General features: G+C 46.3%; 1 protein-coding gene across 1 annotated transcript; it reads right to left on the reverse strand.

The window, feature by feature from the left end:
- Nucleotides 1-19,301: 19,301 nt before the first annotated feature.
- LOC133784499 (uncharacterized) lies at nucleotides 19,302-21,791 on the reverse strand. The gene is made up of 2 exons (XM_062223819.1): nucleotides 20,030-21,791; nucleotides 19,302-19,958 (listed from the first exon to the last, which is right to left on the reverse strand). Exons 1-2 carry the CDS (start codon nucleotides 20,159-20,161, stop codon nucleotides 19,368-19,370), a joined length of 723 nt encoding a protein of 240 aa, XP_062079803.1. The 5' UTR covers nucleotides 20,162-21,791; the 3' UTR covers nucleotides 19,302-19,367.
- Nucleotides 21,792-24,992: the final 3,201 nt, after the last annotated feature.

Consider the following 24,992-nt stretch of genomic DNA (forward strand, 5'->3'; position numbering starts at 1 on the left):
CTGAAGAAAAGACTTGAAGAAACTAAAGGAGCATGGCCAGAGCAATTGCCTGAAGTCCTTTGGTCGTACAGAACTTCCCACCGAACAGCAACGGGTCATACTCCATTCTCTTTGGCTTATGGGTATGAGGCTATGTTGCCTGTTGAGTTGGATCCACCCTCACATCGCAGATTAACGTACGACCAAGACTCTAACAGCCAACTATTGATGGATTCTCTAGACCTGGTCAATGAGAAACGTGAGTAAGCCAAACTCTGAGTAGTTGCGTACTAGCAAAAAGTTGCCCGGTATTTCAATTCTAAAGTACGAGAAAGGAAATTCAATGTCGGAGATTTAGTACTTCGAAGAGTTTTCTTAAACACCCGCGACCAACCTGTTGGAGTACTCGGACCTAATTAGGAAGGGCCTTACCAGATTGAGGAAGTCCTCCATCCAGGCACCTACAAACTTGCACGCTTAAATTGAGATCTCATTCCTCGCTATTGGAATGGAGAACACCTGCGCAAGTACTATCAATGAACAATCCTTCTTAAAGGATTGACTTGTATTAATTTTACTTTTTACAAGTTCTGAAAAAGGGTTGTTCATTTTACATGATTGATCGCTTATAAGTGTAAGATCTTTTTATCACTCGTACAGACATGATTTGTCCAATTATTAAGATAATTATAAGGGACTGTGCGTAGCCAGTCATTCTTGTCAATCTTTTTATTTATTACAAGTATTTGCTCACTACGTGTTGTTTTGCTGTATTATCATTTTAATGTTTTTTTACCGAGCAGTAATGTTCGTACAGGTTTTGATTAAGGCAAGTGACCAAGAACCTAAAGCTCCTCGATCACTTGGGGGGCATATAAGGTATCTAGTAAGCAAAGCATATCGAAAGGTATGTAAACACATGAGCAAAATAAATGAAAGCATGCTACAGTACTTAGAGTATTTTTCAAAATTTTATATTTTGTTAAATCAAGCCAAAATATTATGCTAAGTTCGTTCATGCGAACAAATGTTATAATAATATGCAAATATATTATAATATCAAAACAAATCCTTTTACACCGCGAGCAGTTGCTGCTCGGATGTAATTGTTTAATTAAAAGTAAAAGCTGCCCATGCAGCAATAAAATTGTCTTTACATCACGACCCGTAGGTCGTGTACTTAAAAGATAAAAAAATAAAGAAAGAAGACAAGCTACAAGACTGGAGGATCTTGAGGGGCATCCTGGTCGACTACTTCTGCTGCATCAGCATCCCCTCCGTCCATACCAGTAGCCAGAGAAATTTCAAGTGAGGCGGGAGTCCTTGCTCTTTCCTCCTCTGCCAGTCAAGCAACACAACGAGCTATCTCAGCGTTCCTCGCGCGCTCGAGAAGGTAGCTAAAATTAGCCCCTTGGTTGTGTTTCCAGAAGTCGTAGAAACACTTGACCGTGGAATTTTTGTACCTTTCCAAATTACTGGTGTTAGCTTGTTTGAGCTGTTCTATTTGGCCCTCCAAGCTAGTGGTCTCCTACCTGCTTGCAACCAAGTCTTCTTCGAGCTTTTTGCACTTGCAGAAGTTGAGTCGGTTGGCCTCTTGGTACTCCTCTCTCTGCTTGATGGCTTTGTCCAGAAAAGCTTTATGTCTCACCAAATCCTCGCCCAGAGTGTTTTTCTCTTTGTGCGCTGCCTCGAGTTCTGCAGCGTGCCTCGCCTCGGCAGCCTGAAGTTCTTCAGCAAGCCTTAGCTCCCGAGCCCTGGACTGCTCGATGATCACGCCCGAGCGGAGACAAGCGACCGTAAGAGTCAGCATTGCCTGCAATCAAAAGCAAATGTTAGATTAACTATAGAGAATATAAGAGCTATTTCCACAGGAAAAAGGATAACTTACACTGGCCATCTCGTCGAGAGCTTTGTTGAGGATCTAGTCGACCCCCATCGATTCAGTCCCGGCCATGGCCTCTTTGCAGCGGTCATGCTTCAGGATTTTTGTGAGTCTGTCTATGGCCGACCTCAAGGCACGACTCGATATCTCACCTCCGGGGGAAGCAGGGTCAGCTTGCTGAGTCTGTTCAGTTGGGGTCGGGGGTGAGGGTGTTGCAGCAGCAGGAGCAAGTGGAATTTCCTGCTTGTGAGGAGAAGGAGGTTGAGCAGAGGGCTCGTCCGCCGAGGGGCCCGCTGTGCGGCTCTTCTTAGCCGAGGGTGTCTGGCTCCTTTCCCCAGCATGTCGTCTGCTCGACTTCAGGCACCTCGGGAGCGTTGTACAAATCGAACACATTCTCGAAGTCTATTTCTGTAAGAAAAGCAAACACACGAACAGTGAGACAGTATAAATGACTAAGTATGGTATGTCAGGAAAAGAAACAAGGAAAAATTGCAAAGTCAAATACCCGAGCTATAATTACTGGTCGCTATATTATATACTCTACTAGTGACACACTCACTCTCTGGCATGAAGAAGTCTAGACTTAAAGTGGGAGCATACTTAAAATTGCCGTCCCAGTCAAATTAGTGACAGGGAATTGGCAAGCTATCTAAAAGCGAAAGAACGGTACCGTTCTTATCTGAAGACTCGTCTAGGTGCTCGATGGGTTCGGTAACCTTCTTCTTCCCTTTCCCCAATGGGGCAGGGGATATTTCAGCTCGAGGAGTGACAGATGGTTCCCTGATCGTAACCCCAGTCGGTCTCCTTCGAGGAGGTGACGCTGGTGGCTGCTGCTCGGCAACCTCCTCGCCTATGGCGCTCCCCGCTATTGACTCCCTCACATCCTGATGAGGGGCCAAAAGGCCGACCAGCCTAAGGTTAGCCTCTGTGACCAGATTCTTGACGCTTTTCTCCACGTCAGTCATACTGGCCAATAGGGCTGATCTTAACTCCATATCTGGAGTAGGTTATGGTCGCAACCATAAGCTTGAAAGGTACAAAAAATCTGAGAAAGTGCAGAGAAAAAATTGAAAAAAAAAAAGATTAATGACCCGTGGTGCAGAGACATTACCTCCTTGGGTGAAGGCCAGGTTGTTTGCGACCATGCTGGTCATAAGGAAATACTCCTGATGGCACTTCCCCACGTTCGATATGCGAGTTGTGTCACTCAGGAAAGTGCGGCTTGTTTCCTGGTGATAAGAGTGAAAGAACCTCGTGCCTTCTTGTTTGGGGTTAGACTTGAGGTCAAACAAATAATTGACCTCATGAGGTGTGAGGCCAAGCCATTTTTTGTGACTATAAAGAATATAGAGTGCAGCAAGCATTCTATATCCATTGAGAGTTATTTGGAAAGGGGCAACCTTGAAGTAGTTGGCCACCCCTTGGAAGAAAGAATGAAGAGGCAAGGTAGCCCTTGCCTCAATATGATACCTCGACCAGGCGCTGAAAACGCCTCCGGGCAAGTTTGCCCGTTGGTCTTGGGTGGGTCGGACTAATGTTACCCCAGGGAGGCCATACTTTTTGATGTAGTTGGCTCTCATCCTGATCGTCACCCGACTAGCAGGGGCAACATACCATTCAACGTCTGGTTGAACAATATTTCGAGGCTGGGTTCGGGTTTGAATGGTAGGCTCGGGGACATTTCTTTCCCGGCCACTGGTCGATGGAGTCCCAACCCGAGAATCAGGCTGGGTTGAAGGGTGAGGGGTTTTCTTTTTCTGGGCTGTGGATTTGACTCTACCCATGTTTGGAGAATTTGGTTGGGGTCTATGAGGTGAGGCTCGAGAAAAGGGAATCTCCTGTATTAGTCGTGACAGTTGCTCCTCGTCTTCGAGTAGTTGGGCGAGCAGGTCGTTGTCAATAGGTCTTTCATCTCCCCACGGATCTTGCATCAAAAGCTGCGAACATAGAAAGGGGGAGGTGAGAATGTAAGGCCTAAAAAGTTGAAGGTTAGAATAACATTGCTCGTGTATAAAATTTAAGCTTTTATACGACCAGCAGCATTCTAACAAAAACACAAAGTTTTATAAGAGTAGTTTGGAAAACAGATTGAAAAGTGAAAGTAAAAAGTTTTTCTGAAAAAAGCTTTTTCAACTCCGAAAGGGGCAGGAAAAACCTAGTTTTTCAACTAACCTAAAAATCGAATTTTTACTTCGATTTTACGCCCTAAATCTACAATCTCAACTACCAAACTAGCTCCCAACTTATACAGAACAATACTACACTACCTTCTCAAGTATCTGTCAGTATACAAACAATCCTCATGCATTTCCAGCCAAGAACACGAAAAAGTTCAGAACTAAAAACAAACGTGTAACAGTTTCGTATGGCAATTCAAAAGACAAGAAAGTTCGTGAAACTTACTTGGATGAAGATTGAAGGTTGACTGTGAAAGTTTCGAGCGTCCGAATGTAAGTGCTTGAGAATTTCTGGGCTCTGGAAGGCAACGGTTCTTCGATGTTCTTCAAGAAAGCGAGAGTAAGTAAAAAAGTAAAAATTCAAACTTGGGGATTATTTATAGTGACCGAGGTATGAAAAAAAAGGGTAATCATGAATTACCTTTTTCAAGGCACGGGGAAGTATAATAGCCGTCAGATGGGTTACTTGAAAACCAAAAAGGTATAATTGGACGTGATTGATCACCTTTTTCAAGAAAGAATGGGCGGTTCTGACAGATTTCGTGGGGTATTCGAAGAGACAGTTTCCTAAGTTTACTTATTACTTATGACATGGCAAAGATTTTTCACACGTGGCCGACACGTGGCAGAGGTGTTGCTCGGCTATCGACCAGAGACACATCCATACGTGGGGTGCAAATTTTAGGTACGACCAGCCTGGTCGTACACTCCATTTATTTACATAAATAGTTGTAATTTTGTAATAATTGCCGAGAATATTTCTTCATTATGTCCTTGATATTCGTCTATTAAGGAAAGATATGGCCCATTGGCCCATGTAACCTCCCTTAAGCCTATAAATATACATGAAATAGCTCAAGGGAGGGATCTTCTTTTTTATCTGAAAAAGCTCTTGTTAATAAAAAAAGAAAAAGAGAATTGTATTACTATTATCCATCGTCTTGATTATATCTTCTTCCAAGGTCTTTGAAACTCAAGAACCCTAGTTCTTTGATCACGCCTTTGAGGTTCAACAATAATAATAGCACTAAGTGGATGTAGGTCATTACCAATCTCTAGGGCCGAACCACTATAAATCCTTGGTGTTTTCTTCTCTTTCATTAGATCTCAATTTTCATCTTATTTTCTATTATATATTTGACTCTGTGTCAGTTGGCCAAATCGAGGGTCAACAACAGCCTTTCGGTTAAAAGGGATGCCTATTTGCCTTTCTTTAATTACATTTTTATCTACGTGATCTTTCTATGATATGAAATTGGATTTTTAGTCAGCTTCAACTCAACTCTAACTCATTATTCACAATTCATATCGTTTGGGGACCTATTATGTGATTCAAATTTTATAACACGTACAAAGGAGTGACTTTTGTTTTATGAATGTGTGTTGTTCTGTTGATTAGTTTTTTCTTAAATATATTGTATTAGGTAATGGATATTGATGAGGTAGATGAAACTCTTCCCCCGATAGATGATCTAGATCAACCACCTCTCACTCAAACTGAAAACCATACTCCTCCTACTGAAAAGGGTAGAAAAACTAGGGCTAGAAAGAGGGTTAGACCTCCCATCCCTAGTGCTAGTAGTGCCGGAAAACAAAGGGAAAAGGGTCATTTGTTTGAGATCATTTTACTAAGGAAGATCCTCCTCCACCCTCGACAGATCCTAACGAAGAGTCTCCTCCCCCCAAGTGTATATCTAAAGAACGGGCATGACTCAACTCCCCTAGGGGGAAAGAATAATTGCGGTCTCCCATGTCGTCCAGGTCCAAAAGGTTACCGTATTGCAAGAACCCGGACGAGTACATGAGGGTTACGTATCCAGGACAATGGGGCAAGGAAGCCCCACTTCTCTAACGGCCCCGATCAAGTAACCTCGATACGGTTGCTTATCCTTATCTAAGACCTCAAAATGAGGAGCATAAGTTAAAAGCAAAGGCGAGTTACCTTGCCCCATCGAGAAGGGCATCCAGTTATTCGGACGCAGCCCTCTCCACTTGACGGGCCCACTTTTTCTTCTTCTTCTTCTCCGCATTCGCCCTGGCTGCGGCCTCCATAGCCTCGATGTGAACGAGGGCCAACTCCTCCCTCAGGGTGGGATCCTTCTCACATTGCAGCCCCCGGAGGCTAGGGGCCTCTATTGTCTGGCTGGCGACAAGCATTCCAGCCAGCCGAAGATTGTCCGTGGTCACAAAGCCCCCCACGTCCAGCTCCTCGGCACTAAGGGTGGCATAATACTTCTTGCGATCCAGGATGTATTTGATGAGGAGAGTCTGGACGTACGATCATGTTTCCCAAGAATGTGAGTGGAGAACAGACAAAACTAAGAAACTAAACAAGCCAGGAAGAAAATATCCACGCGCTGAAAATCCAGCACCAATGTGGGATTCTTCTCCAAGAGGAACCCGGATGTCATAAACCAGTAGTGTCTGACATCCAGGGGGTGCTTCCAAATACTGAATGGAGCCGTATAGTTACCACGGGGCTTCAATCTATAAAAGTCGTCCAAGGTCTTGTCTTTAGCATTAAGATGCGGTTCCAGCTAGTAGAAGTATAACACCTCCGCGGGGGTGGGCGTCGGGATCTCCTTCAACGCACAAAAGATGTGTCATCCCGCAAACAGCTTATACGCCTGGGGCAGAAGTTGGAACGGTGCGATCCCCACGAACTTTAGGAATTACGATAAGTACATGTGAAGCGGGAGCGTGGCTCCCGCACTGATATGGCCTACGCTGCAGGTCATGAACTCGCCTACGCTGGTATGGGCCTTCTCTTCTTTCCGGGACAACTGGTTGTAGAAGAGTCCTTGAGTCGATTTCACTCCCAGGTGTTTTTCCAGAGCATCCAACATCTGATAGTTCCAAAACTCATTCTTCTCCTCGTCCATCTCCCATACATTGCCCATGGGAAGCTTATGCCCGTCCAAGACTATGGGGCCCGACTAAACGTAGTCTTCCGGATGAAGGGTAACACTCATGATCAAGGACCTGGAAGCAGCAAATGAAACAAAAACCAAGCAGTTAGTACCAAAACCCAAAATATCAGTTAAGGTACGGGGGTTATCCTAAAACTGCAAGGAAAAGTCCTCTCCGGACCTAGATCCGGGAACAATAAAGATCTCAGGAACCTTGGTCAAGAACGAAAAATAAGAGGTTTTTTCTAACTCTCCCGAATCAATCTTGGAACGTCCAAAGTGATCCGGGGCAACCATACTAGAGGTATTACCTAGACAATCTATTTTTCAAACCTACACCAGTCTACCTAGAACCACCCAACACGGTGGTTGCAGCCCTAATAGTTTTATGGTCGCGGAAGTAACATTACAATAAAAAAGAATAAACAGAGGAAAAAACCAGAAAACTTACTGTAATGCCCCAGATTCCCTAGTATGGTTTAGTGGCTGGATTAGTAGGCCGGGAGGGCCATAACTGTTTAATTATGCAATTAAATGAATTTATGCATGTTTATGAGAATTATATTATAATATGATGATAAATGCATGCATGTGGGTCCACATTTGTTTACAGGGGTGTTCTGGTAATTTTGCCTGTTGAGGGCGTAATTGTATATTTGTTTGCATGTCAATGATATATTGTGAGGCCACATTATAATGTGGATTGGTTTGAGTTATTCGGCATGAGACGATCTTTAAGTATAATTTATCGGTTTGGTCATAACAGGTTTAAGTTCGGGGCTCGGGGTGAGTCTCGGGGTGTTTTTAATAATTAGTGCGTTACTGGGAATTATAGGGTAACGGGATATGAATTATTGGTGTTTAAGATTGTTGAGGTTAGCGGGAATTGGAGAGCGTTAATTATAATTAACGGTATAGGTTCGAAAGTACCAATTTTTCCCTTGGGAAGGCTTTAGAAACTTTTAATGACTTAGGGGCATTTTGGTCATTTGGGTGGATGTATATGACTTTTAGATGGCTGTAGAAAAACAGAGCAAAAACAAGGTTTCTCTTTCTCCTTCCCGTGCATCATTTCCTTCCATTTCTCCTTTGGAGTTTTTGAGCTCAAAGTGAGGTTTCAAGCTAGGAAATCAAGGGGCTGGGTTTGTAGACTTGGTTCAGCCATTGAAGGGGGTGTAATCTCGAATTTGAGGTGAGTTTCAGCCATGAGTTTCTGGTTTTACTCTGTTTTAGCTTTGAGTTTTCAGTTTGTAACTTTCTTGATGGATAGTTGAATTGATGGGAGTTTGATTGAAGTTTAGCTTGGGCTTTGATGAGGGTTTGATATAGGTGATGTCTAGGGGTTGGATTAAGTGTTTGGAGAAGGTTTGGAACTGGTTTGAAGGTTGGGTTTCAAGGGAAAACGCAGGGGAAGTTGAGCTGGTGCGTGCTGGTTTTTGGCTGATTTGCGTAATGAGTCGCGGCATGGCTGTGGTGCGCCGCGGCCCATGGTGCTTGACAGGAAAGGGTCGCCTCTATTTGAGGGGCGCGTCGCGGCGCAGCTAGGGAGGGCCGCGGCCCTTAGGGCAATTTTGGCCAGAATTGTGTTTTTAGCTTGGGGATTCAAACCTTAGGCCTTGGGATCGATCCTACTACCCGGTTTAGTGGGAATCGATGTCTCGGAGGCTAGGTTTTGGTTTGGGAACCCTTTGTTATCATTTTTATTGATGAATCCTATATTTTGGTTATGACCAGGTGACCGTCAAGGAATTAAAAGATTGATCGTTCTCAGGGGTCGTTCTTATAATAATTTTCACACGAACCAGAGGTAAGAAAACAGTGTATGAATACAGTTGCACCCTGTATATGTATATGACATGCGTGGTTTGTTATTGAAGCATGTTGGCTGATATATGTGGACATGGATTGCATATTATATGCTAGTGAATGTTGATTACTTGTGTATGGCACTGACTAGTCAGGGACACTGACCTAAAGGTCAGAAACGGCATAAGCACTCTAAATGCAGGGCCGAATCAAGATTAGATGTAATCGTTATCAGCATTGAATGGCTCTATGGCATTAATGCTGGGCCGACCCTAAGGTCGATGAACTTATAAGCGCTTGGCTAGTCTAAGACTAGTACTTAGAGCCAGGGCATAGGGCCCCGGTGACTGTTGTCACATGGCTAGGGAACGATGTTCCAAGGTTATGACTCTATGGTCATGAGGAAGGTTATGTTGGTGACAATTCACCTTACACCTATCCTGATCAAACTTATGAAAGGATAACTTATCAGTTAAGCCCTGGTGACCCTAACGTCACATGGCTAAAGGGAGCTGTACCCACTTTTATGACTTTTGCTACAGTCACCTATCTGTTTTGGACTGATAGTCCTGGATGATTATTATGATCATTGTTGATATTATATCATGCCTTATTGTGTTTTCTTGCTAGGCCTTGGCTCATGGGTGCTATGTGGTGCAAGTAAAGGGAAAGAGAAGCTCACCCAACCTTGAGTGGAGAGCTTAGATGGTGTTGTGTACATATTTGGCCGCTTCACCCCCACGGTCAGGGAGTTCTCAGAGGGACTAGGGGTTTACCCTATTTTTGCCGCTCAGGTCGGCGGGAATTGTAAATTTGAAACAATAGAGACCATTTTGTATTGTAAACAACTTGTAAACGTTTTGAATGGCTCATGAGCAATTTATTTACTTAATGAAATGTATCCTTTCCTTTTTACTGGTTTTACACCTTAACCTGATAATAACACTTAGATCACGTTTTTAACCAAAGGACTCGGGTAGCGGGTCAAATTTCCAGTTCACTGTTCACCGTAACTGTTCTGGGGTAACCAGGGCGTTACACTTACTGTGAAGTACTGGGTCTGAAAGTTGTAAAGACTCCGGCGATAGGGTCGACAGGATCTCAGCCTTGAATCGGAGAAGACGGTGCAGCAAGTCGTCTACTGGTTGAACTGGGACCAAACTGTCTGATGGCTGAGCGAAAAGAGGTTGGGTCGGAAACAAACAAGAGCAGAAATGGAGTAATTGTCAGAAAAATTTGACGGCAAATCAGGACATAAAAGCTCTCATTTTGGCTTTGGTTGTTTAGAATGTGTAAAGTTGGAAATGAAACTATGGGGTATTTATAGGGCAAAAACCCACTGTTTGATCCAACGGTTCAAAATGGGGATCTCAAGACTATCCCCATTTAACGATCTCGGATGACGCAGAGGCCTTAATTAGCCCAATCAAGCACTAGATCGTGGATTTGCCAATCCACAATCCACGCCTATCTGATCCAACAGTCTGCATTAAAAGATTTTCAAGGATATCCCCATCCAACGGTCCCAGATGGTGCAGAGGCATTAAACTGCTCACTCAAGTAACCTATCAACATCTCTCATGCAGACAGGACGCCTCGAAAATCATACTTGCACCCATCGGTCTCTATGACAGTCAAAAGATTATTTCTAGATATGTAAGGCGCGAATGGTATAGACGCACCAATTACTGGGAGACACGTGTGTAAGATGTGGTGAATTCGAAAGGACGAAGATCACCCAGGTGGCCCCTAACTAAATGAACCTGCCTCCTAGGAAACAAACCAGGCTATTTGGATTTGATCTGAGAGAATAAGGCAAATCCCCTCCGTGCAAGATTTTGATTTGATCAAAATCCCCTGGTAAATCCCCTCCGTGCAAGGCTATTTGGATTTGATCCGGGAGAATAAGGAAAATCCCCTGGTAACCCCCAAGCAAATGAACCCGTCTCCTAGGAAACAAACCGAGATATTTTGATTTGATCCGAGAGAATGAGGCAAGTCTCCACCATGAAAACACGGATGAAGATTTTGGGGGAAAATGTTGTCATTGTTTTCCCCTGGACACATGGCATAACACAATGGGTTCGTGGGCTCTCCCAAAGAGATCGAAGGCCCATCCTAAGCCCAATGAACTGGGAAGAAAAAAGTCTTAGTGGCCAGTGGTCAGTAAGCCTAACACTGTTACATGGGCGCCACCATAACGAGAGAACCGAGAACGAGATGCGGGCCCAATTCATCTTCCTAGTCCCCACCTAACGGTATCCTCTGGTATGCGGGTAAAGGTGGCAAGCTCCACAATCTAGGAACAGACCCATGTCAAGAATGAACCCGAGCCTTGGTAAACGAACCAGAGTCCCAGTGAATGGATCGGGACGTTAGTAAAGGAACTCGTACCAGGCATCCGCATAGGGCAAGATTGATCTTCCCTTACGCTGACACGTCTCCAAGAAACACAGAAGTTGGTCTCCTCAACTAACATGCAGAAGAGGTTACATGCAGAATGTACGATGCTACTAGGAAACAGTACTATCACTACTCTGATAGATCCTGTCCCAAAATCCCCTTAAAAGCTCACGCAAACCAGTCTGAGGTTGTGTCTGTTATACCCAGATTTCGAGCCATGAGAATTGTGGCCTCGAAAGATGGATTCATAATGAATGAACTCGTAAAGTCTGGAATATGTTCGAAATCTAAACAGCGAGCTTGCGAAGTAGAGACGACTTCGAAGATGGTAGCCTCGAAATCCTCACGAGATCGAAGAGTAGGCCCCGAGCCCGAGGTGCATCTTTTCTCAGGGATGGCCTCGGATCAAGGGCTCCCAGCCTGACGCGCTCGTACGAGCTCGAAGTCATATGGCCTCGGGATATGTTGTAGCTCGAAAGTCAGTAGGAAACCTGGGAGAATAGGCCCTAGTGATATAGGATAGTAACCTTGAACATCCTAATGAGTCATCTATAAGAGACGCAATCTACATTTATTGCTGTATATCCCCTACAATCAAGGGATATTATTTTATTAGTTATACGCCCCCTGGTCTTCAGGGGACGTTTCCTTTTACATCGGATTGCAGGCATTTAATGCCATTTAATCTATTTGTAAATAAAGAGTAACTACCCGAAATATGTGGGATAGTATTCTGCATCTTCTCTATAAATAGAGAGGTCATGCACCATTGTAAAGGACAGAAATTTTGGGATCTTGAGAGAAAACTCTGAAGAATTCATGCTTGAAGAATTTTCAGAGATCATCTTGACTTTAATAACAAGGACTCGTGGACTAGGCAGATTTAACTGCTGAACCACGTAAAAAATCGTGTTTTGTATTATCGTATTTTTATTGGCCATAACTGTTTATTGTTTACGTGCTCTTCTTTCACTGTTGACGAAAAACGGCGTCAACAGTTTGGTGCTTTCATTGAGAGTCTTAAGCATTCATTCCTGAAAAAGTCATGGCCACTAATAATCAGAATACACCTGAAGAGAATTATCCAAGACGTCCTGGGAAACAGCCGATGGAAAACCCAGATGATGAAGAAAGGAGTGGATCCTCCGATTCTAGGGGACCACCTCCTCCACCAAGAGATGAGGATATGTATTACAATCCTGAGCGATGTGTTCCTATAGTGGAACTCGAGAACCGGCAACTGAAACAGCAGTTGGCGGAGGCCAACAAACGGAATGAGGAGTTGGCAAGGATAGCCGCAGAGGCGCATGCGGTTGAGCCCCCGCCTCCGCGTGAAAACCAAGTCCCTCCTCCAAGGAACGTACACGTTCCTCCCCGTAGACCCCATGGGCGTCCACGGAAAGATGCTGCCACGAAAAGGCCAGCTCAACCTCCGGCACCCGCAGAGCCATCCGCTCCACCTAGGCCCTAGAGGAGTACTCGGGCTCGGGCCCCGGTTAATCCACCTGTGGAAGCACCTGGGGGAACTGAGAACAACCGAGCCCCTGCAGAGGCTCGGACTCAAGCCCCTGGGAATCCACTACACGCAACCAACCCATCTCGGGCAAACTCCGGGCCATCTAGGTCGTGAAACGGGTGGCAGCCACCGTCGCCCATACGGTTCCCGCCATCACCAATAAAATACCCTTCGCCCCCTCGCAGGAATGCTCAACCAGTTCGAGATCAGGGCGAAAAGCGTGCGGGAGGGAGACAAGGAAACGAGGAAGCTTTCCAGGAGCAGAGAGGCGCCCCATCAGAAAGAAGTCAAACATCCCGGTCTCGCACGGCAGAAACGAGGCGGCATGGAAGAAATCCATCTCGAAATAACTATGCGATGAGTTTTACCAGCGATGACTCTGGAGATACCAGGTCGGTCAGCAAGCAAGACCGAGGTCGTAAGAATACTGGAAGCCGCAGAAATCGCCCCGACCTGCGAGAACACCTAAATCAGAGTCGGGGTAATGTCGACCCAATAAATCCGGACCTGAGGGATCGCTTGATTAGGCGCAAAGATCCCTTACAGAGGCGCGAGCCTGGAATTGTGATCGATGACAACCGACTCCAGACAGTACCTCTTGCGGACCCAGTCCAAGAAAGAATTGATCAGCTTGAAAAGACCTTTAGGCTTTTGAAAAACGAGCAAGAGCATGATCGATATGAAGATTATGATGAGGAGCTTGAACCGTTTGCTCCCCATATTTCCAACACTCCATTTCCACAAGGGTTTCGGATCCCTCACGTCCCGACGTTTTAGGGAAAGACCAACCCGTATAGTCATCTGAGTACGTTCAACACCATAATGAGAGCCAGCAACGTGGGTTACGAGCTCAGATGCATGTTATTTCCAGCATCATTGACAGGACCAGCTAAAAGCTGGTTCGAAAAATATAAGAGACATTCAATAACCTCTTGGGAGCAGCTGTCTAAAGACTTCAAAAAGCAGTTCAAAGCCATGATGGGGGTTCGACCTGAGGCGTCAACTCTAACTAATGTCAGGCAAAAACCAGGCGAAACATTAAAAAGTTACCTTACAAGGTTTAACTTGGAGGTCGCCCGAGCTCGGAATGTGGATGACAGTGGACACTTAATGGTTGTCCAGGGCGGAGTAATGCCAGGAAGCGCCCTCTGGGACGATATGCAAAGAAAACCGGTGAGGTCCTTAACCGAGTTTAATAGACGAGCGCAGAGGTTTGTCAATGTAGAGGAAGCGAGGTCGACACTTAATGTGACTTCCCAGCCCGAAACTACAACGATAAACGTCAACTCTGCCTCAACCTCAGCGGACCCAGCAGCTGCAAAGCCTGTGGCAGAAAACCCCTCCAAGAGGAAAAAGAAAGAAGGGAGTAACCCCGAGGCCGAGGGAGGAAAGAAAAAGAAAGGGGAGAGATATTTCTCCGTGTATAAAGTATACACCGAGCTCAACGAGTCTTGGGAGAACATATACCTGGCTAATGAAAACTAGGTCCCCTTTAGGCGTCCGGACCCGATGAGAAATCAAAAGTCCAAGAGGGACTCCAGTAAGTATTGCCGATTTCACAGAGACACCGGGCATACAACCGATGAATGTCGACAACTGAAGGACGAGATCGAAGGATTGATCTCGAGAGGTTACTTCAGGCAATATGTCAAAAACCAAAGTGCTAGTCAGGCGGCCGCAAGTCAGAGAGTAGCCGCGCCTCCGATCGCACAAAACAATAATTCTCGAGCTTGGGAAGAAGATAGGCCCCCGTCGATAGATGGAGAGGATGTAATAACCATCTCGGGAGGGCCTCACCCCGCAGAAACGGGCAGAAATGCCCAAAAGAGATATGTTAACGAGCTAAAGACCGGGGACGAGTCTCCCTACGAACCCGAACCTAGAGCTCCAAAAAGTCCGAGGATTGAATCCCAACCAATCACATTTACTGAGGAAGACGCGTCCCATGTTCAGTTTCCTCACCATGATCCGCTGGTCATCACTCTCCAACTGGCAAATAAGAGGGTCCACCGAGTTCTCGTGGACAATGGGAGCTCAGTCAACATTCTCTATAAAGCAACCCTTGAGAAGATGGGACTCTCCCTTCGCGACCTGAAAGCATGTGCAACTACTTTATACGGCTTTTCAGGAGAAGGGACCGCCTGCATGGGATCCATCGAGCTCCTCGTAACCTTGGGAGACTACCCAGTCTCGGCAACCAAGATGATGGAGTTCGTGGTAGTAGATCTACCATCAGCCTACAATATGCTGCTCGGGAGACCCGTCCTGGTCGAGCTGGGGGCAGTCTCATCAATAAGGCATCTGGCCCTTAAGTTCCCTACCCCCAGCGGCGTCGGAACATTAAAGGGAGATCAATTAGCAGGGAGGGAATGCTACAGTATTTCCTTGAGAGGAAAGAAACAGACGAGTGTACAAACACTCGTCATTGTTCAAAATAAAGACGGGACAATCTTGGAGATTGACGAAGAGATCAATCCAAGGGTTGAGGAGAAGGCTGACCTCGAACCCTTAGAAGAGCTCGAAGAAATTCAGCTCGAAGAAACCGATCCCTCGAAAAAGGTGAAGATTGGAAAAACACCTCCAAGATGAGACAAAATAGCAACTAATTTGCTTTTTGAAGAATAACCAGGATGTCTTCGCGTGGTCGCACTTAGACATGGTGGGAATAAGTCCGAATATAGCAAGCCACGCACTGAATATAGACAAAAGCTTCCCTCCGAAGCAACAAAAGCGAAGACAGCTGGACGAAGACAGAAAGAAGGCACTAAAGGAGGAGGTTGACAGGTTGAAGGCAAACCGATTCATTAGGGATGCCTTTTACCCTAACTGGGTAGCCAATCCGGTGTTGGTCCCAAAACCCAATGGGACGTGGCGAACCTGTATTGACTATTCAGACCTCAACAAAGCTTGCCCGAAAGACTGTTTTCCGTTACCAAGGATTGACCAGCTCGTGGATGCCACGGCGGGGCATGGCTTGATGTCCTTCATGGATGTCTATTCTGGATATAACCAGATTCCCATGCATGCCCCCGACCAAGAACATGCGAGCTTCATAACGGATAAGGGGCTATACTACTATAATGTCATGCCATTCGAGCTCAAGAATGCTGGGGCCACATACCAGCGGCTTGTGAACATGATGTTTTCAGAACAAATAGGGAACAACATGGAGGTTTATGTTGATGACATGCTTGTCAAGTCTCAACTCAACAAGAACCATGTTGATGACCTCGAAGAGTGCTTCGGCGTGCTCCGAAAGTATAACATGAAGCTGAATCTTCAGAAGTGCACCTTTGGGGTATCTTCAGGAAAATTTCTGGGCTTTATCGTGAACTCTCGTGGAATCGAGGCCAACCCCGACAAGATCAAGGCCCTTATTGACATGCCCTCACCTCGAAGGCACAAAGATGTCCAAAGTTTGACCGGTAGGATGGCAGCCCTAAGCAGATTCATCTCGAAATCTACGGACCGTGGTCTTCCATTTTTCAACCTATTGAGGGGAGGTAAGAAATTTGAATGGACGGAGGAGTGCGAGTTGGCCTTTTAGGAGCTCAAAAAGCACCTTGCGGAACTGCCCATCCAGTCAAAACCTGAAACGAGAGAAATATTGTACCTATACCTTTCAACCACCGAACACGCAATAAGCGCAGTGCTCGTTCAAGAAGAAGAGAAGGTGCAAAGACCCGTTTACTACATTAGTAAAAGATTACTGGGGGCAAAGTCAAGATACCCTTTGATGGAGAAGCTTGCGCTTAGTCTAATTCATTCGTCTCGTAAACTCTGCCCCTACTTTCAGGCGCATCCCATCCATGTGCTGACTGATCAACCACTTAGGCAGGTCTTGTCTAAACCAGAAGCTTCAGGTCGACTTTTTAAATGGGCTGTTGAGCTCGGACAGTTCGAGATCACCTACCACCCGAGGATGACCATTAGGGCACAGGCGTTGGCGGACTTTATAGTGGAATGTACTGGCATAGCCGACGACAAGGTGATAACCCCAACCCACGAGCTGTGGAAACTTTACGTCGACGGCTCATCAAATGAAAATGGAGCGGGGGCAGGGGTCATTTTGGTTACCCCCGCAGGGAGCAGATTTCATTCTGCCTTAAGATTTGGTTTCAAAGCGTCGAATAATGAGGCCGAATACGAGGCTTTACTCGCGGGACTTCGTATAGCAAAAGAGCTCAAAGCTAGAGCTATACATTGCTACAGTGACTCTCAGCTCGTGGTTAATCAAATCTTGGGAGAATACCAGGCTCGTGGCACGAGGATGGCAGCTTATTTAGAGAAGGCAAAGTCCGCATTAGAGTGTTTCGAATTTTATACAATCGAACAGGTTCCCCGCGAGCAGAACTCAAATGCAGATGCCTTAGCTCGGCTCGCCACATCCGCTGAAAATGAAGAATTGAATGTTGTGCCCATAGAACACCTATCGGCACCTAGCATTAATGAGCCAGAGGAAGATGTGTGTATGATCGAAACAGAACCTACCTGGATGACCCCAATAGTTGAATATCTCGAGAACGGAGTCCTTCCAAGAGATCGGAACCAGGCTCGAAAGTTGATGTATCAACTTCCCCGTTACACCATTTTGGACGGAAAGCTATACAGAAGGAGATATTCCATGCCGTTACTTCGGTGCGTAACCCCACCCGAAGCTAAGAAGATCATTGAAGAAATTCATGAAGGGTTCTGCGAAGATCACACCGGGGGGCATAGCCTATCCAAGAAGATCATACGCCAAGGATATTTCTGGCCAACTATTAAAATGGATTCTTTCGAGTACGTGAAGAAATGCGACAAATGCCAGAGATTCGCCACGATTCCCCGAGCTCCACCATCCGAGCTGACCATGTTGACTTCCCCATGACCTTTCACGGTATGGGGCATCGACCTCATAGACTCCCTGCCGACTGGCAAAGGCGGAGTAAAATATGTTGTAGTCTCCGTGGATTACTTCACGAAGTGGATGGAGGCTGAACCATTGGCAACAATAACTTCAAAAAAGATCCTTGATTTCGTGGTAAAAAACATCGTATGCCGATATGGGGTGCCAAGGAAGATTGTATCTGACAACGGAACCCAGTTCGATTGCGACTTGTTCACCAACTTTTGTGAAAAGAACGGCATAGTAAAGAGTTTTTCATCAGTAGCTCATCCTCAAGCGAATGGTCAGGTCGAGGCTGTGAACAAAACTCTCAAAAGTTCTCTGAAGAAAAAGTTGGAGGAGGCGAAGGGACGATGGCCCGAAGAATTGCCCCAAGTCCTATGGGGATACAGGACCACAGCTCGAACATCAACAGGGCATACCCCATTCTCTCTAGCATACGGCTGCGAGGCAATGTTGCCCATCGAGGTCGAAATCCCAACGATCCGAACTCAGATTTACGATCAAAATTCAAACCACACTCAGCTCGAGAAAACCTTAGACTTGATTGAAGAAAAGAGAGAAGAGGCTCAGCTGAGAAACGCTGCCTACCAGCAACGAACTACCAGGTATTTCAACAAGTGGGTTCGAGATCGAAAGTTCGGAATGGGAGATCTGGTGTTGAGACGCGTATTTTTAGCAACACGAGATCCGGCAGCTGGTATGCTCAGGCCGAATTGGGAAGGACCATACCAGATAGAGTCATTCATCCGGCCCGGTGTTTACAAGCTAGCAAGATTGGATGGGAGCCTGGTCCCGCGAGCATGGAATGGCGAACACCTAAGACCTTACTACCAATAGTATAGGAAAAGTGTTGCCTGTAACCATGATTTTCTATCTGTATTAATCTGTCTGCTTTTGAATTTCATCGAATAAAGATCTATTTCGTTCAACATGTTATCTCTTTCTATTTTTGCAATCTCTCTTAATTTAATAACCTATGGTCACACTCATAGGATATTAAGGGGGCATCATTGGTATATATACCATCAGCTTAAAAAATAAAATAACATACACGAAAAACATAAAAGTATTTGGATATAACCAGCTACGCGAGCTTTGATAGTTTGGACATAACCAAATTATCAAAAACAAAAGTGTCTGGATATAACCAGATACGCGAGCTTAGATAGTTTGGACATAACCGAACTATCAAAAACATAAAAGTATTTGGATGTAACCAGATACGCGAGCTTAAATAGTTTGGACAATCAAATTATCAAAAGAATAACGTTTGGATTTAACTAGATGTGCAAACTTAACAAGTTTGGAGCAAACCAGCCAAAACTAATCGACTATAAGTAGGAACCTAAACCTACTTCGAGATAAGTCGAGATCGAGGCTGGAATATCTTAAAGGAAAATAGTTTCGAACTCTTAACCTTGGAGTAAAAACCGAGGACGAGAAAAAGTAACTAAGCAAAAAAGATATAACTAAATCATTCACATTACATACCATATAAGTACTTTCAGGTTCATGGTTAAAGTAATATCCGACCTTGATGAATAACGAGATCGGAAACGGATAATTCGAGCAAGCGATGCATGAATGCATCGAGTTTCGAGCCTAAATCCAAACTATGTTTGTATGAATAAATAAACATAAATGATTCATCAATATAAAATGTGCAAAATATTTCGAGCCAAGAAGTGTATAGCATATACAAGTCAATATAAAAAGAAATTGTATCAGCCCTGTGAGCATAAATTAAAATAATTACAAAAATAAGGGGACGCAGCCCCGAGATAAGATTTCCCCGAGATCAGATTCAAGAAGGAGGATTCTCCTTGGCCTTCTCAGCATCAGCAGCGCTGGACCCCTCAGGACGAATAGCATGACTATCCTCCTGAGCTCCCTCGGAGGCGGCCTCCCGAGCAGCCTCTTCCACCTCAAGTCGAGCGTTCCACTCATCAAGAAGTTTCGCCTCGAGATGGCCTAAGAAGCTGGTATCCAGGTCTTCGTTATTGGCCCACATCCTGTACATGGGCGAATCAACCGCCTGGTCCTTCTTCTCCTTATATTCAGCAAGGAGACGAGCCTTCTCGCCCTCAATTATGTCAAAGGTAGCGGCCTGATCTTCTTGGAGCTTTTTGTTATCCTCTTGGAGCCGAGCGTTCTCCTTATCAAGCTCCGCGAGCCTGGCATTCTCTTTCTCGAGCTCCGCGAGCCTAGTATTCAGCTTCTCAAGCTCGGACGCTTTGGCCTTAAGCTCCTCGGCTCCTGCCTCAAGCTTGTCATTTTCTGCCTTCAGGTCGCCACTCGCCTTGAGTTGAAAATCCTTTGCCTCCTGAGCATAAGACTTGCTCGAGTGGATCTCGTTGTTCAACCTATAGTTGAGCTGGGCAGTAAAGGCAAGAGACTGACAAAAGAAAAAACCGTCGTTAGCGCCAAGACTGTGTAAATATAACTAAGAAGTAGAAGGAAACTTACCGCGGTAGCGAGCTCGATACTCTTCTCATAGAGGGCAGTGCAATCTCGAGCATTGTTCAGGTATTGCCATTGAGGAGCTTCGAGACTGCTAAAGCTCTGTCCAATTCGGGACATGACATCTGAGCACAACATAGACCCATGGGATCCAGCCGCGTTGTCAATTACATACTCATCGACATGAGTAGAAGCTGACAGCTTCTGAGTTCGAGAAGCAGAAGGCTTTCTAGGAGCTGGACCAAGGGATGGCTAGACCACTACAAGAAGCTGAGGCTCGGCCATAGTGGAGGCACCAACCTGCGAGGTCGGCGCCATTGTAGAGGCACCGACTTGCGAGGTCGGCGTCGCCATGGGAGCACCAACTTGGGAAGTTGTCGCCGCGACGGAGCTCATAACGGGCGGAGCAGGAGGGGTTTTTTCGGACCTCCTGGGGATTTTGGTGGGCCGATCCACCTTTCGCGACCCCGCCCTGGGACGCTTGCTCCTTTTGGCGCCACCACTCTCGATGATGTTGTCGAGGTCAGAGTCCATGGCACCTGCATAGTTCCAATCGAAGTTAGACATCATGCTAATAGACTTGAATAAAAAAGAAGAAGAAACCAAGTAAAGAAAGACCTAACTGGAACTCTCCCCCGAACTAGAGCTCGGGGACCATGAAATTCCCCCATCTTCAGAAGAGGCGGGGGGAGTACCTTCCCTATAGGTGGACGTCAACCTCGAAAGGTCCCTATAGTCGTTTGTCCCATATTGGACGGCTATCCTGTTCCACACCTTGTTTAGACTGTACATGGTGTCATACTTCCCAAGCCAACTATCAAACCTATGAACTCGATCGTCTGCCCGAGTCCATATGTAGAAGTGGTATCTATCATACGGACATGAAACTAACCTATCGGGTTTATGCTTTAATAAGGTGGGGGACCACATTCTCGAGGTAAGGATGACTTTACCTTCTTCATCCGAGTTTGAGCTCGAAGTTTCATCATTAGCCTCATTCCCCGATGGCGGACTTCTTCGGCGAGCCGGAGGTGGGGGCCTCACCTCTCTCCTCGGAGGGAGGATGCCTGTGGGCAAAGGCACCTGCTCCCAATGTTCATACTTTTTATTGGACCAGTCAAAGGTGGACTGGCCCTCTCCCAAAAGTCTGCAGTCTCAGAGCTTATCCTCATGCAAAAGGTATAAGAGAGACCTCCTGCCATGAGGGAGTTGGAGCAGGGTCTCTCTATGCCCCTTCATTGCCTCGTCGGGAGTAGGACGCTAAAAATTGGCTGGAAAGCAAGAGACATTTCAACTAAGTACGGATCTTACAGTTAAAATCCCGAGCACAGAGATAAAGAAGGTTGGAATACTTACGGATCCGCCTGAATGAGTAGTGTTATCCATAAAATTAGCATTGGTGACGTGGCAAGTGATCCCTGGACACGTGGCTGACACCTGGAAACGTTCTGCTAGAGTATCGACCAGAGGACACATTAGAAGCAGTGCAAACCTGTCTTACCTACAACCAGTCTGGTCGATAGTTCCGTGTACAATGCGACATTAATGGGAAGATCTTTATGAATCCCGAATTTATCTCACACAATCTCCTGAGTATCCGATTATTCAGGAAAGAATATCTGTAACACTCTTTTGTAATCCCCCTTGAGCCTTGAGCCTATAAATAGCGAGAGATAGCTCAAGGGAAGAGGACTTTTTGGGGACTTTTTGCTTTTGAATCATTTGAGACTATAGTAATTCTCCTAGGAATATTGTATTATTCTTCAGAGATCAGTGAAACTCATTGAACCCTAGTTCTTTGATCACTAATCTGATTTTTATATCAATATCATTCTAAGTGGACGTAGGTCATTACCAGGTCCTGGGGCCGAACCACTATAAAATACTGTGTCTTATTTACTTTTGTCGTTACGTTCTTCTCATCACTTTCATTCATATCAAGCATATTCTGACTCCGTGTCAGTTGGCCAAATCGTGGGTCAACATTCTGGTGCTTTCATTGAGAGCTTGATTTATCGTTGTTGAGAAAACTAATGGCGAAAGCTGGAAAGAAAACTAGACAAGCAGTCGCCGCTGCACCGTCAAACCCGCCACCTCCTCCTCCTCCTGCAAACATGGCAGAGGATAAGCCACAACTGGATTTTGAGGAGGAGGAAATGGATGATGCAACGTTGAAGAATACCCTGGGCGCGTTGCAAGAAAAGCTGGCTAGTCTGAAGGCCAGTCAGGAGACTGTCGCTGAAGTTATGGCACGGCATCAGCAGGAGATTGAACGACAGCGCGCGGAATTGAGCGAAAGGCAGGCGGAGGTGGACCGCAGCCAGAACGAAGCCATGGCAGCCCTTGAGGCAGCCTTGCTATTGGCTAGAAATCAGGCTGCACCTGCCTCGCAGCCTGACCCACCTATGAATGGGCCACCCCAGAGGGTCAGCCTTCGAGTCCCAAGGAACCGAACCGAACCCACCGATCCAGCCTTCGAGTCCGCAAAGAACCGAACAGCCTCAGATGCCCCATGACGATGTCCCACTGGAGCCTGAGGTACAGCCACCGTCCCAAGCTGCTCGGGGTAACCCCCCGCAACGGAGGCAGAATAGGGCCAAGCATGAGCCTCGCAGCCCTAGACGCCTTAGGGATGATGGGCCGAACCTACCGAACAGAGGTCACTACCCTCCTGGCCACAGGAGGGATTCAGAGTTAGGCTCTGCGGTCCGGGGTCCCTCACTGCACGATGATGTAAGAGGACACCACGACCAATGCATGCCACCCTCTAACGCTCGGGATGGTTCAGCCAGAAACGGACATCGGAGGAACAGTCGAAGTTCAGGGATGGCCACGGATACAATGAGGCCGACTCAGGCAAAGGAAATGCCGGTGGAAGGAGTGAAGAAATAGGTAAAGGCAGGAGTCAGGTACCTCAAGATGACCAACCAAATAGACAAGATGCTGGGGGGCAGCCCAGAAAAAATAATGTCTTTGACCGGCTCGGGGGTAGCGAGCAGCGGAGAAGAGAAGAGGACCTGAGAAATGTACTCAATGATCGCCGCGAAAGGTGTCACGGGCCGGCTATTTGGGTACTCCAACTAGACGGAACGTGCAGCACTTGCAGACTCTTCAAGCTAGCAAGTCAGCCTACAACACACACCTACAGGCAAACAAACTCAGCGGTTAGCCACATACACATCTCGGACATGCAACGGGCGATAACGAAGTATGAGCAAGCACAAAGCAAGTCATTCCTAGGAACGTCCACACAACACAAAGCACACAACAAGGCAAGTGGCACACAATGTCCCAACGAAGGTAGCAAACAAGTAACACATAAGCAACAAGGAAGCACACAGGGGCAAGTATGGATAAATGTTATTTCATTAATATATAGTCTTGATAGGGCAATGGAATACACAGCTTTGGTCCCTATCTGTTGATGGCCATGGTGCTTTCCTAAGTCACCAGGTCACCTCCCCCTAAGGAGCCTTCTAGGGAAATAAAGTCTTCCCAGGAACATATATGATTTTTGTCTGGGAGACATATGCAATATTACAAAACTGCCACTACCCTATCCCATGAGGTTGCTTGGTGCAAGACTTGACTAATGATCAAGCACCAAGGCATGCTCATTAACAAAATAGCCCTATGTGGGTGTGCCAAAGGGCAGCACACCACAAGAGGCACGGCGAGAACGTCCCCCAGCAACAGAGGCCACAGCGATTCCTACCGCAGTGCAGGCCCAGATAGACGCCCTCAACCAGGCCGTACAGCAGCTGGTCGGAGGACGGACTTCTTACATCGACCACGATAGGAGAAAAGGCACTCCTTTCGTACAAAGGATAGCTAACGCCGAAACTCCCGGTAAATTCAAGATGCCTACGCTTCCAAACTTTGACGGGTATGGAGAACCAGTCTCGCATGTCAATAAGTTTGAAATTCAGATGGACATTCAGAAAGTGTCCGAAGACGCTCGGTGCAGGATCTTCCCTGCAACACTTTCTGAAGCTGCGCAGGAGTGGTTCTTCAAGTTCCCTCCCGCGAGCATTGTTTCCTGGGAAATGTTCGTATGGGAGTTCTACGGACAGTTCTATGCTGGTCGCGTGCACCCAACCGAAGCAAACCAACTAGTCGAAATTCGCCAGCAGGACGGGGAGTCAGTAAAGGATTACGTCCAGCGCTTTATGCGAGCGGCGGCTGGAGCAAAAACAGTGGGAGACGAAGGCAAGATGATGGCCATTACCGCAGGGGTTGAACGTTGCTCTCCCCTCTGGAAAAGTCTCCGAAAAGAAGGAGTGAGAACTACCCAAGAATTCTTAGACCGAGCTGACCGCTACATCAAGCTCGAAGAAGCCATTGCTGATGATGGAAAACCCTCGAACAAGGGCAAGAAGGCTGCTGAACCCGCCAAAGCCGCCAATGGTTTCAAACCTAATGGCAACGACAAAGGCAACGGGAACGGCAACGGTAATGGCAAGAATGGTGGAAAACGGCCGTATAACAAGCCTTCCACCTCCGACAACAAACGAGCTAAGGGTAATCGTTATGAGCCTCAGTTTACTAACTACACTGCCCTCGTTGAGTCTCGGGGAGAGGTTTACCAGGCCACAAGCTCCAGTGTGCCTTACAAGAAACCTGGACCCATTCGAAAGGACATTTCGAAAAGAGACACTACCAAGTTCTGTCGTTACCATAACGACTACGGACATGACACTAATGAATGCAACCAGTTAAAAGACAAAATCGAGTTCCTTATTAGACAAGGACACTTGAGAAGATACGTACGGGCCTCGGGAAATTCCCAACGAGAAGCTCCGGGTGGCAACGAGCAGGCGTCCACACGCCAACGCTCGCCGCCATTACAGCCTGCCCCCGTGGCTGGAACACTCTTAACCATCTGCGGAGGCCCGCACCTCGCGGGAAATAGCGGAAAGGCCAGAGAACGATATGCTCGGACTCTGCGCCACGACCAGGACATCGAGAT

This window comes from Humulus lupulus, chromosome 6 (genome assembly GCF_963169125.1).
Source record: "Humulus lupulus chromosome 6, drHumLupu1.1, whole genome shotgun sequence".
Classification (NCBI taxonomy): domain Eukaryota; kingdom Viridiplantae; phylum Streptophyta; class Magnoliopsida; order Rosales; family Cannabaceae; genus Humulus; species Humulus lupulus.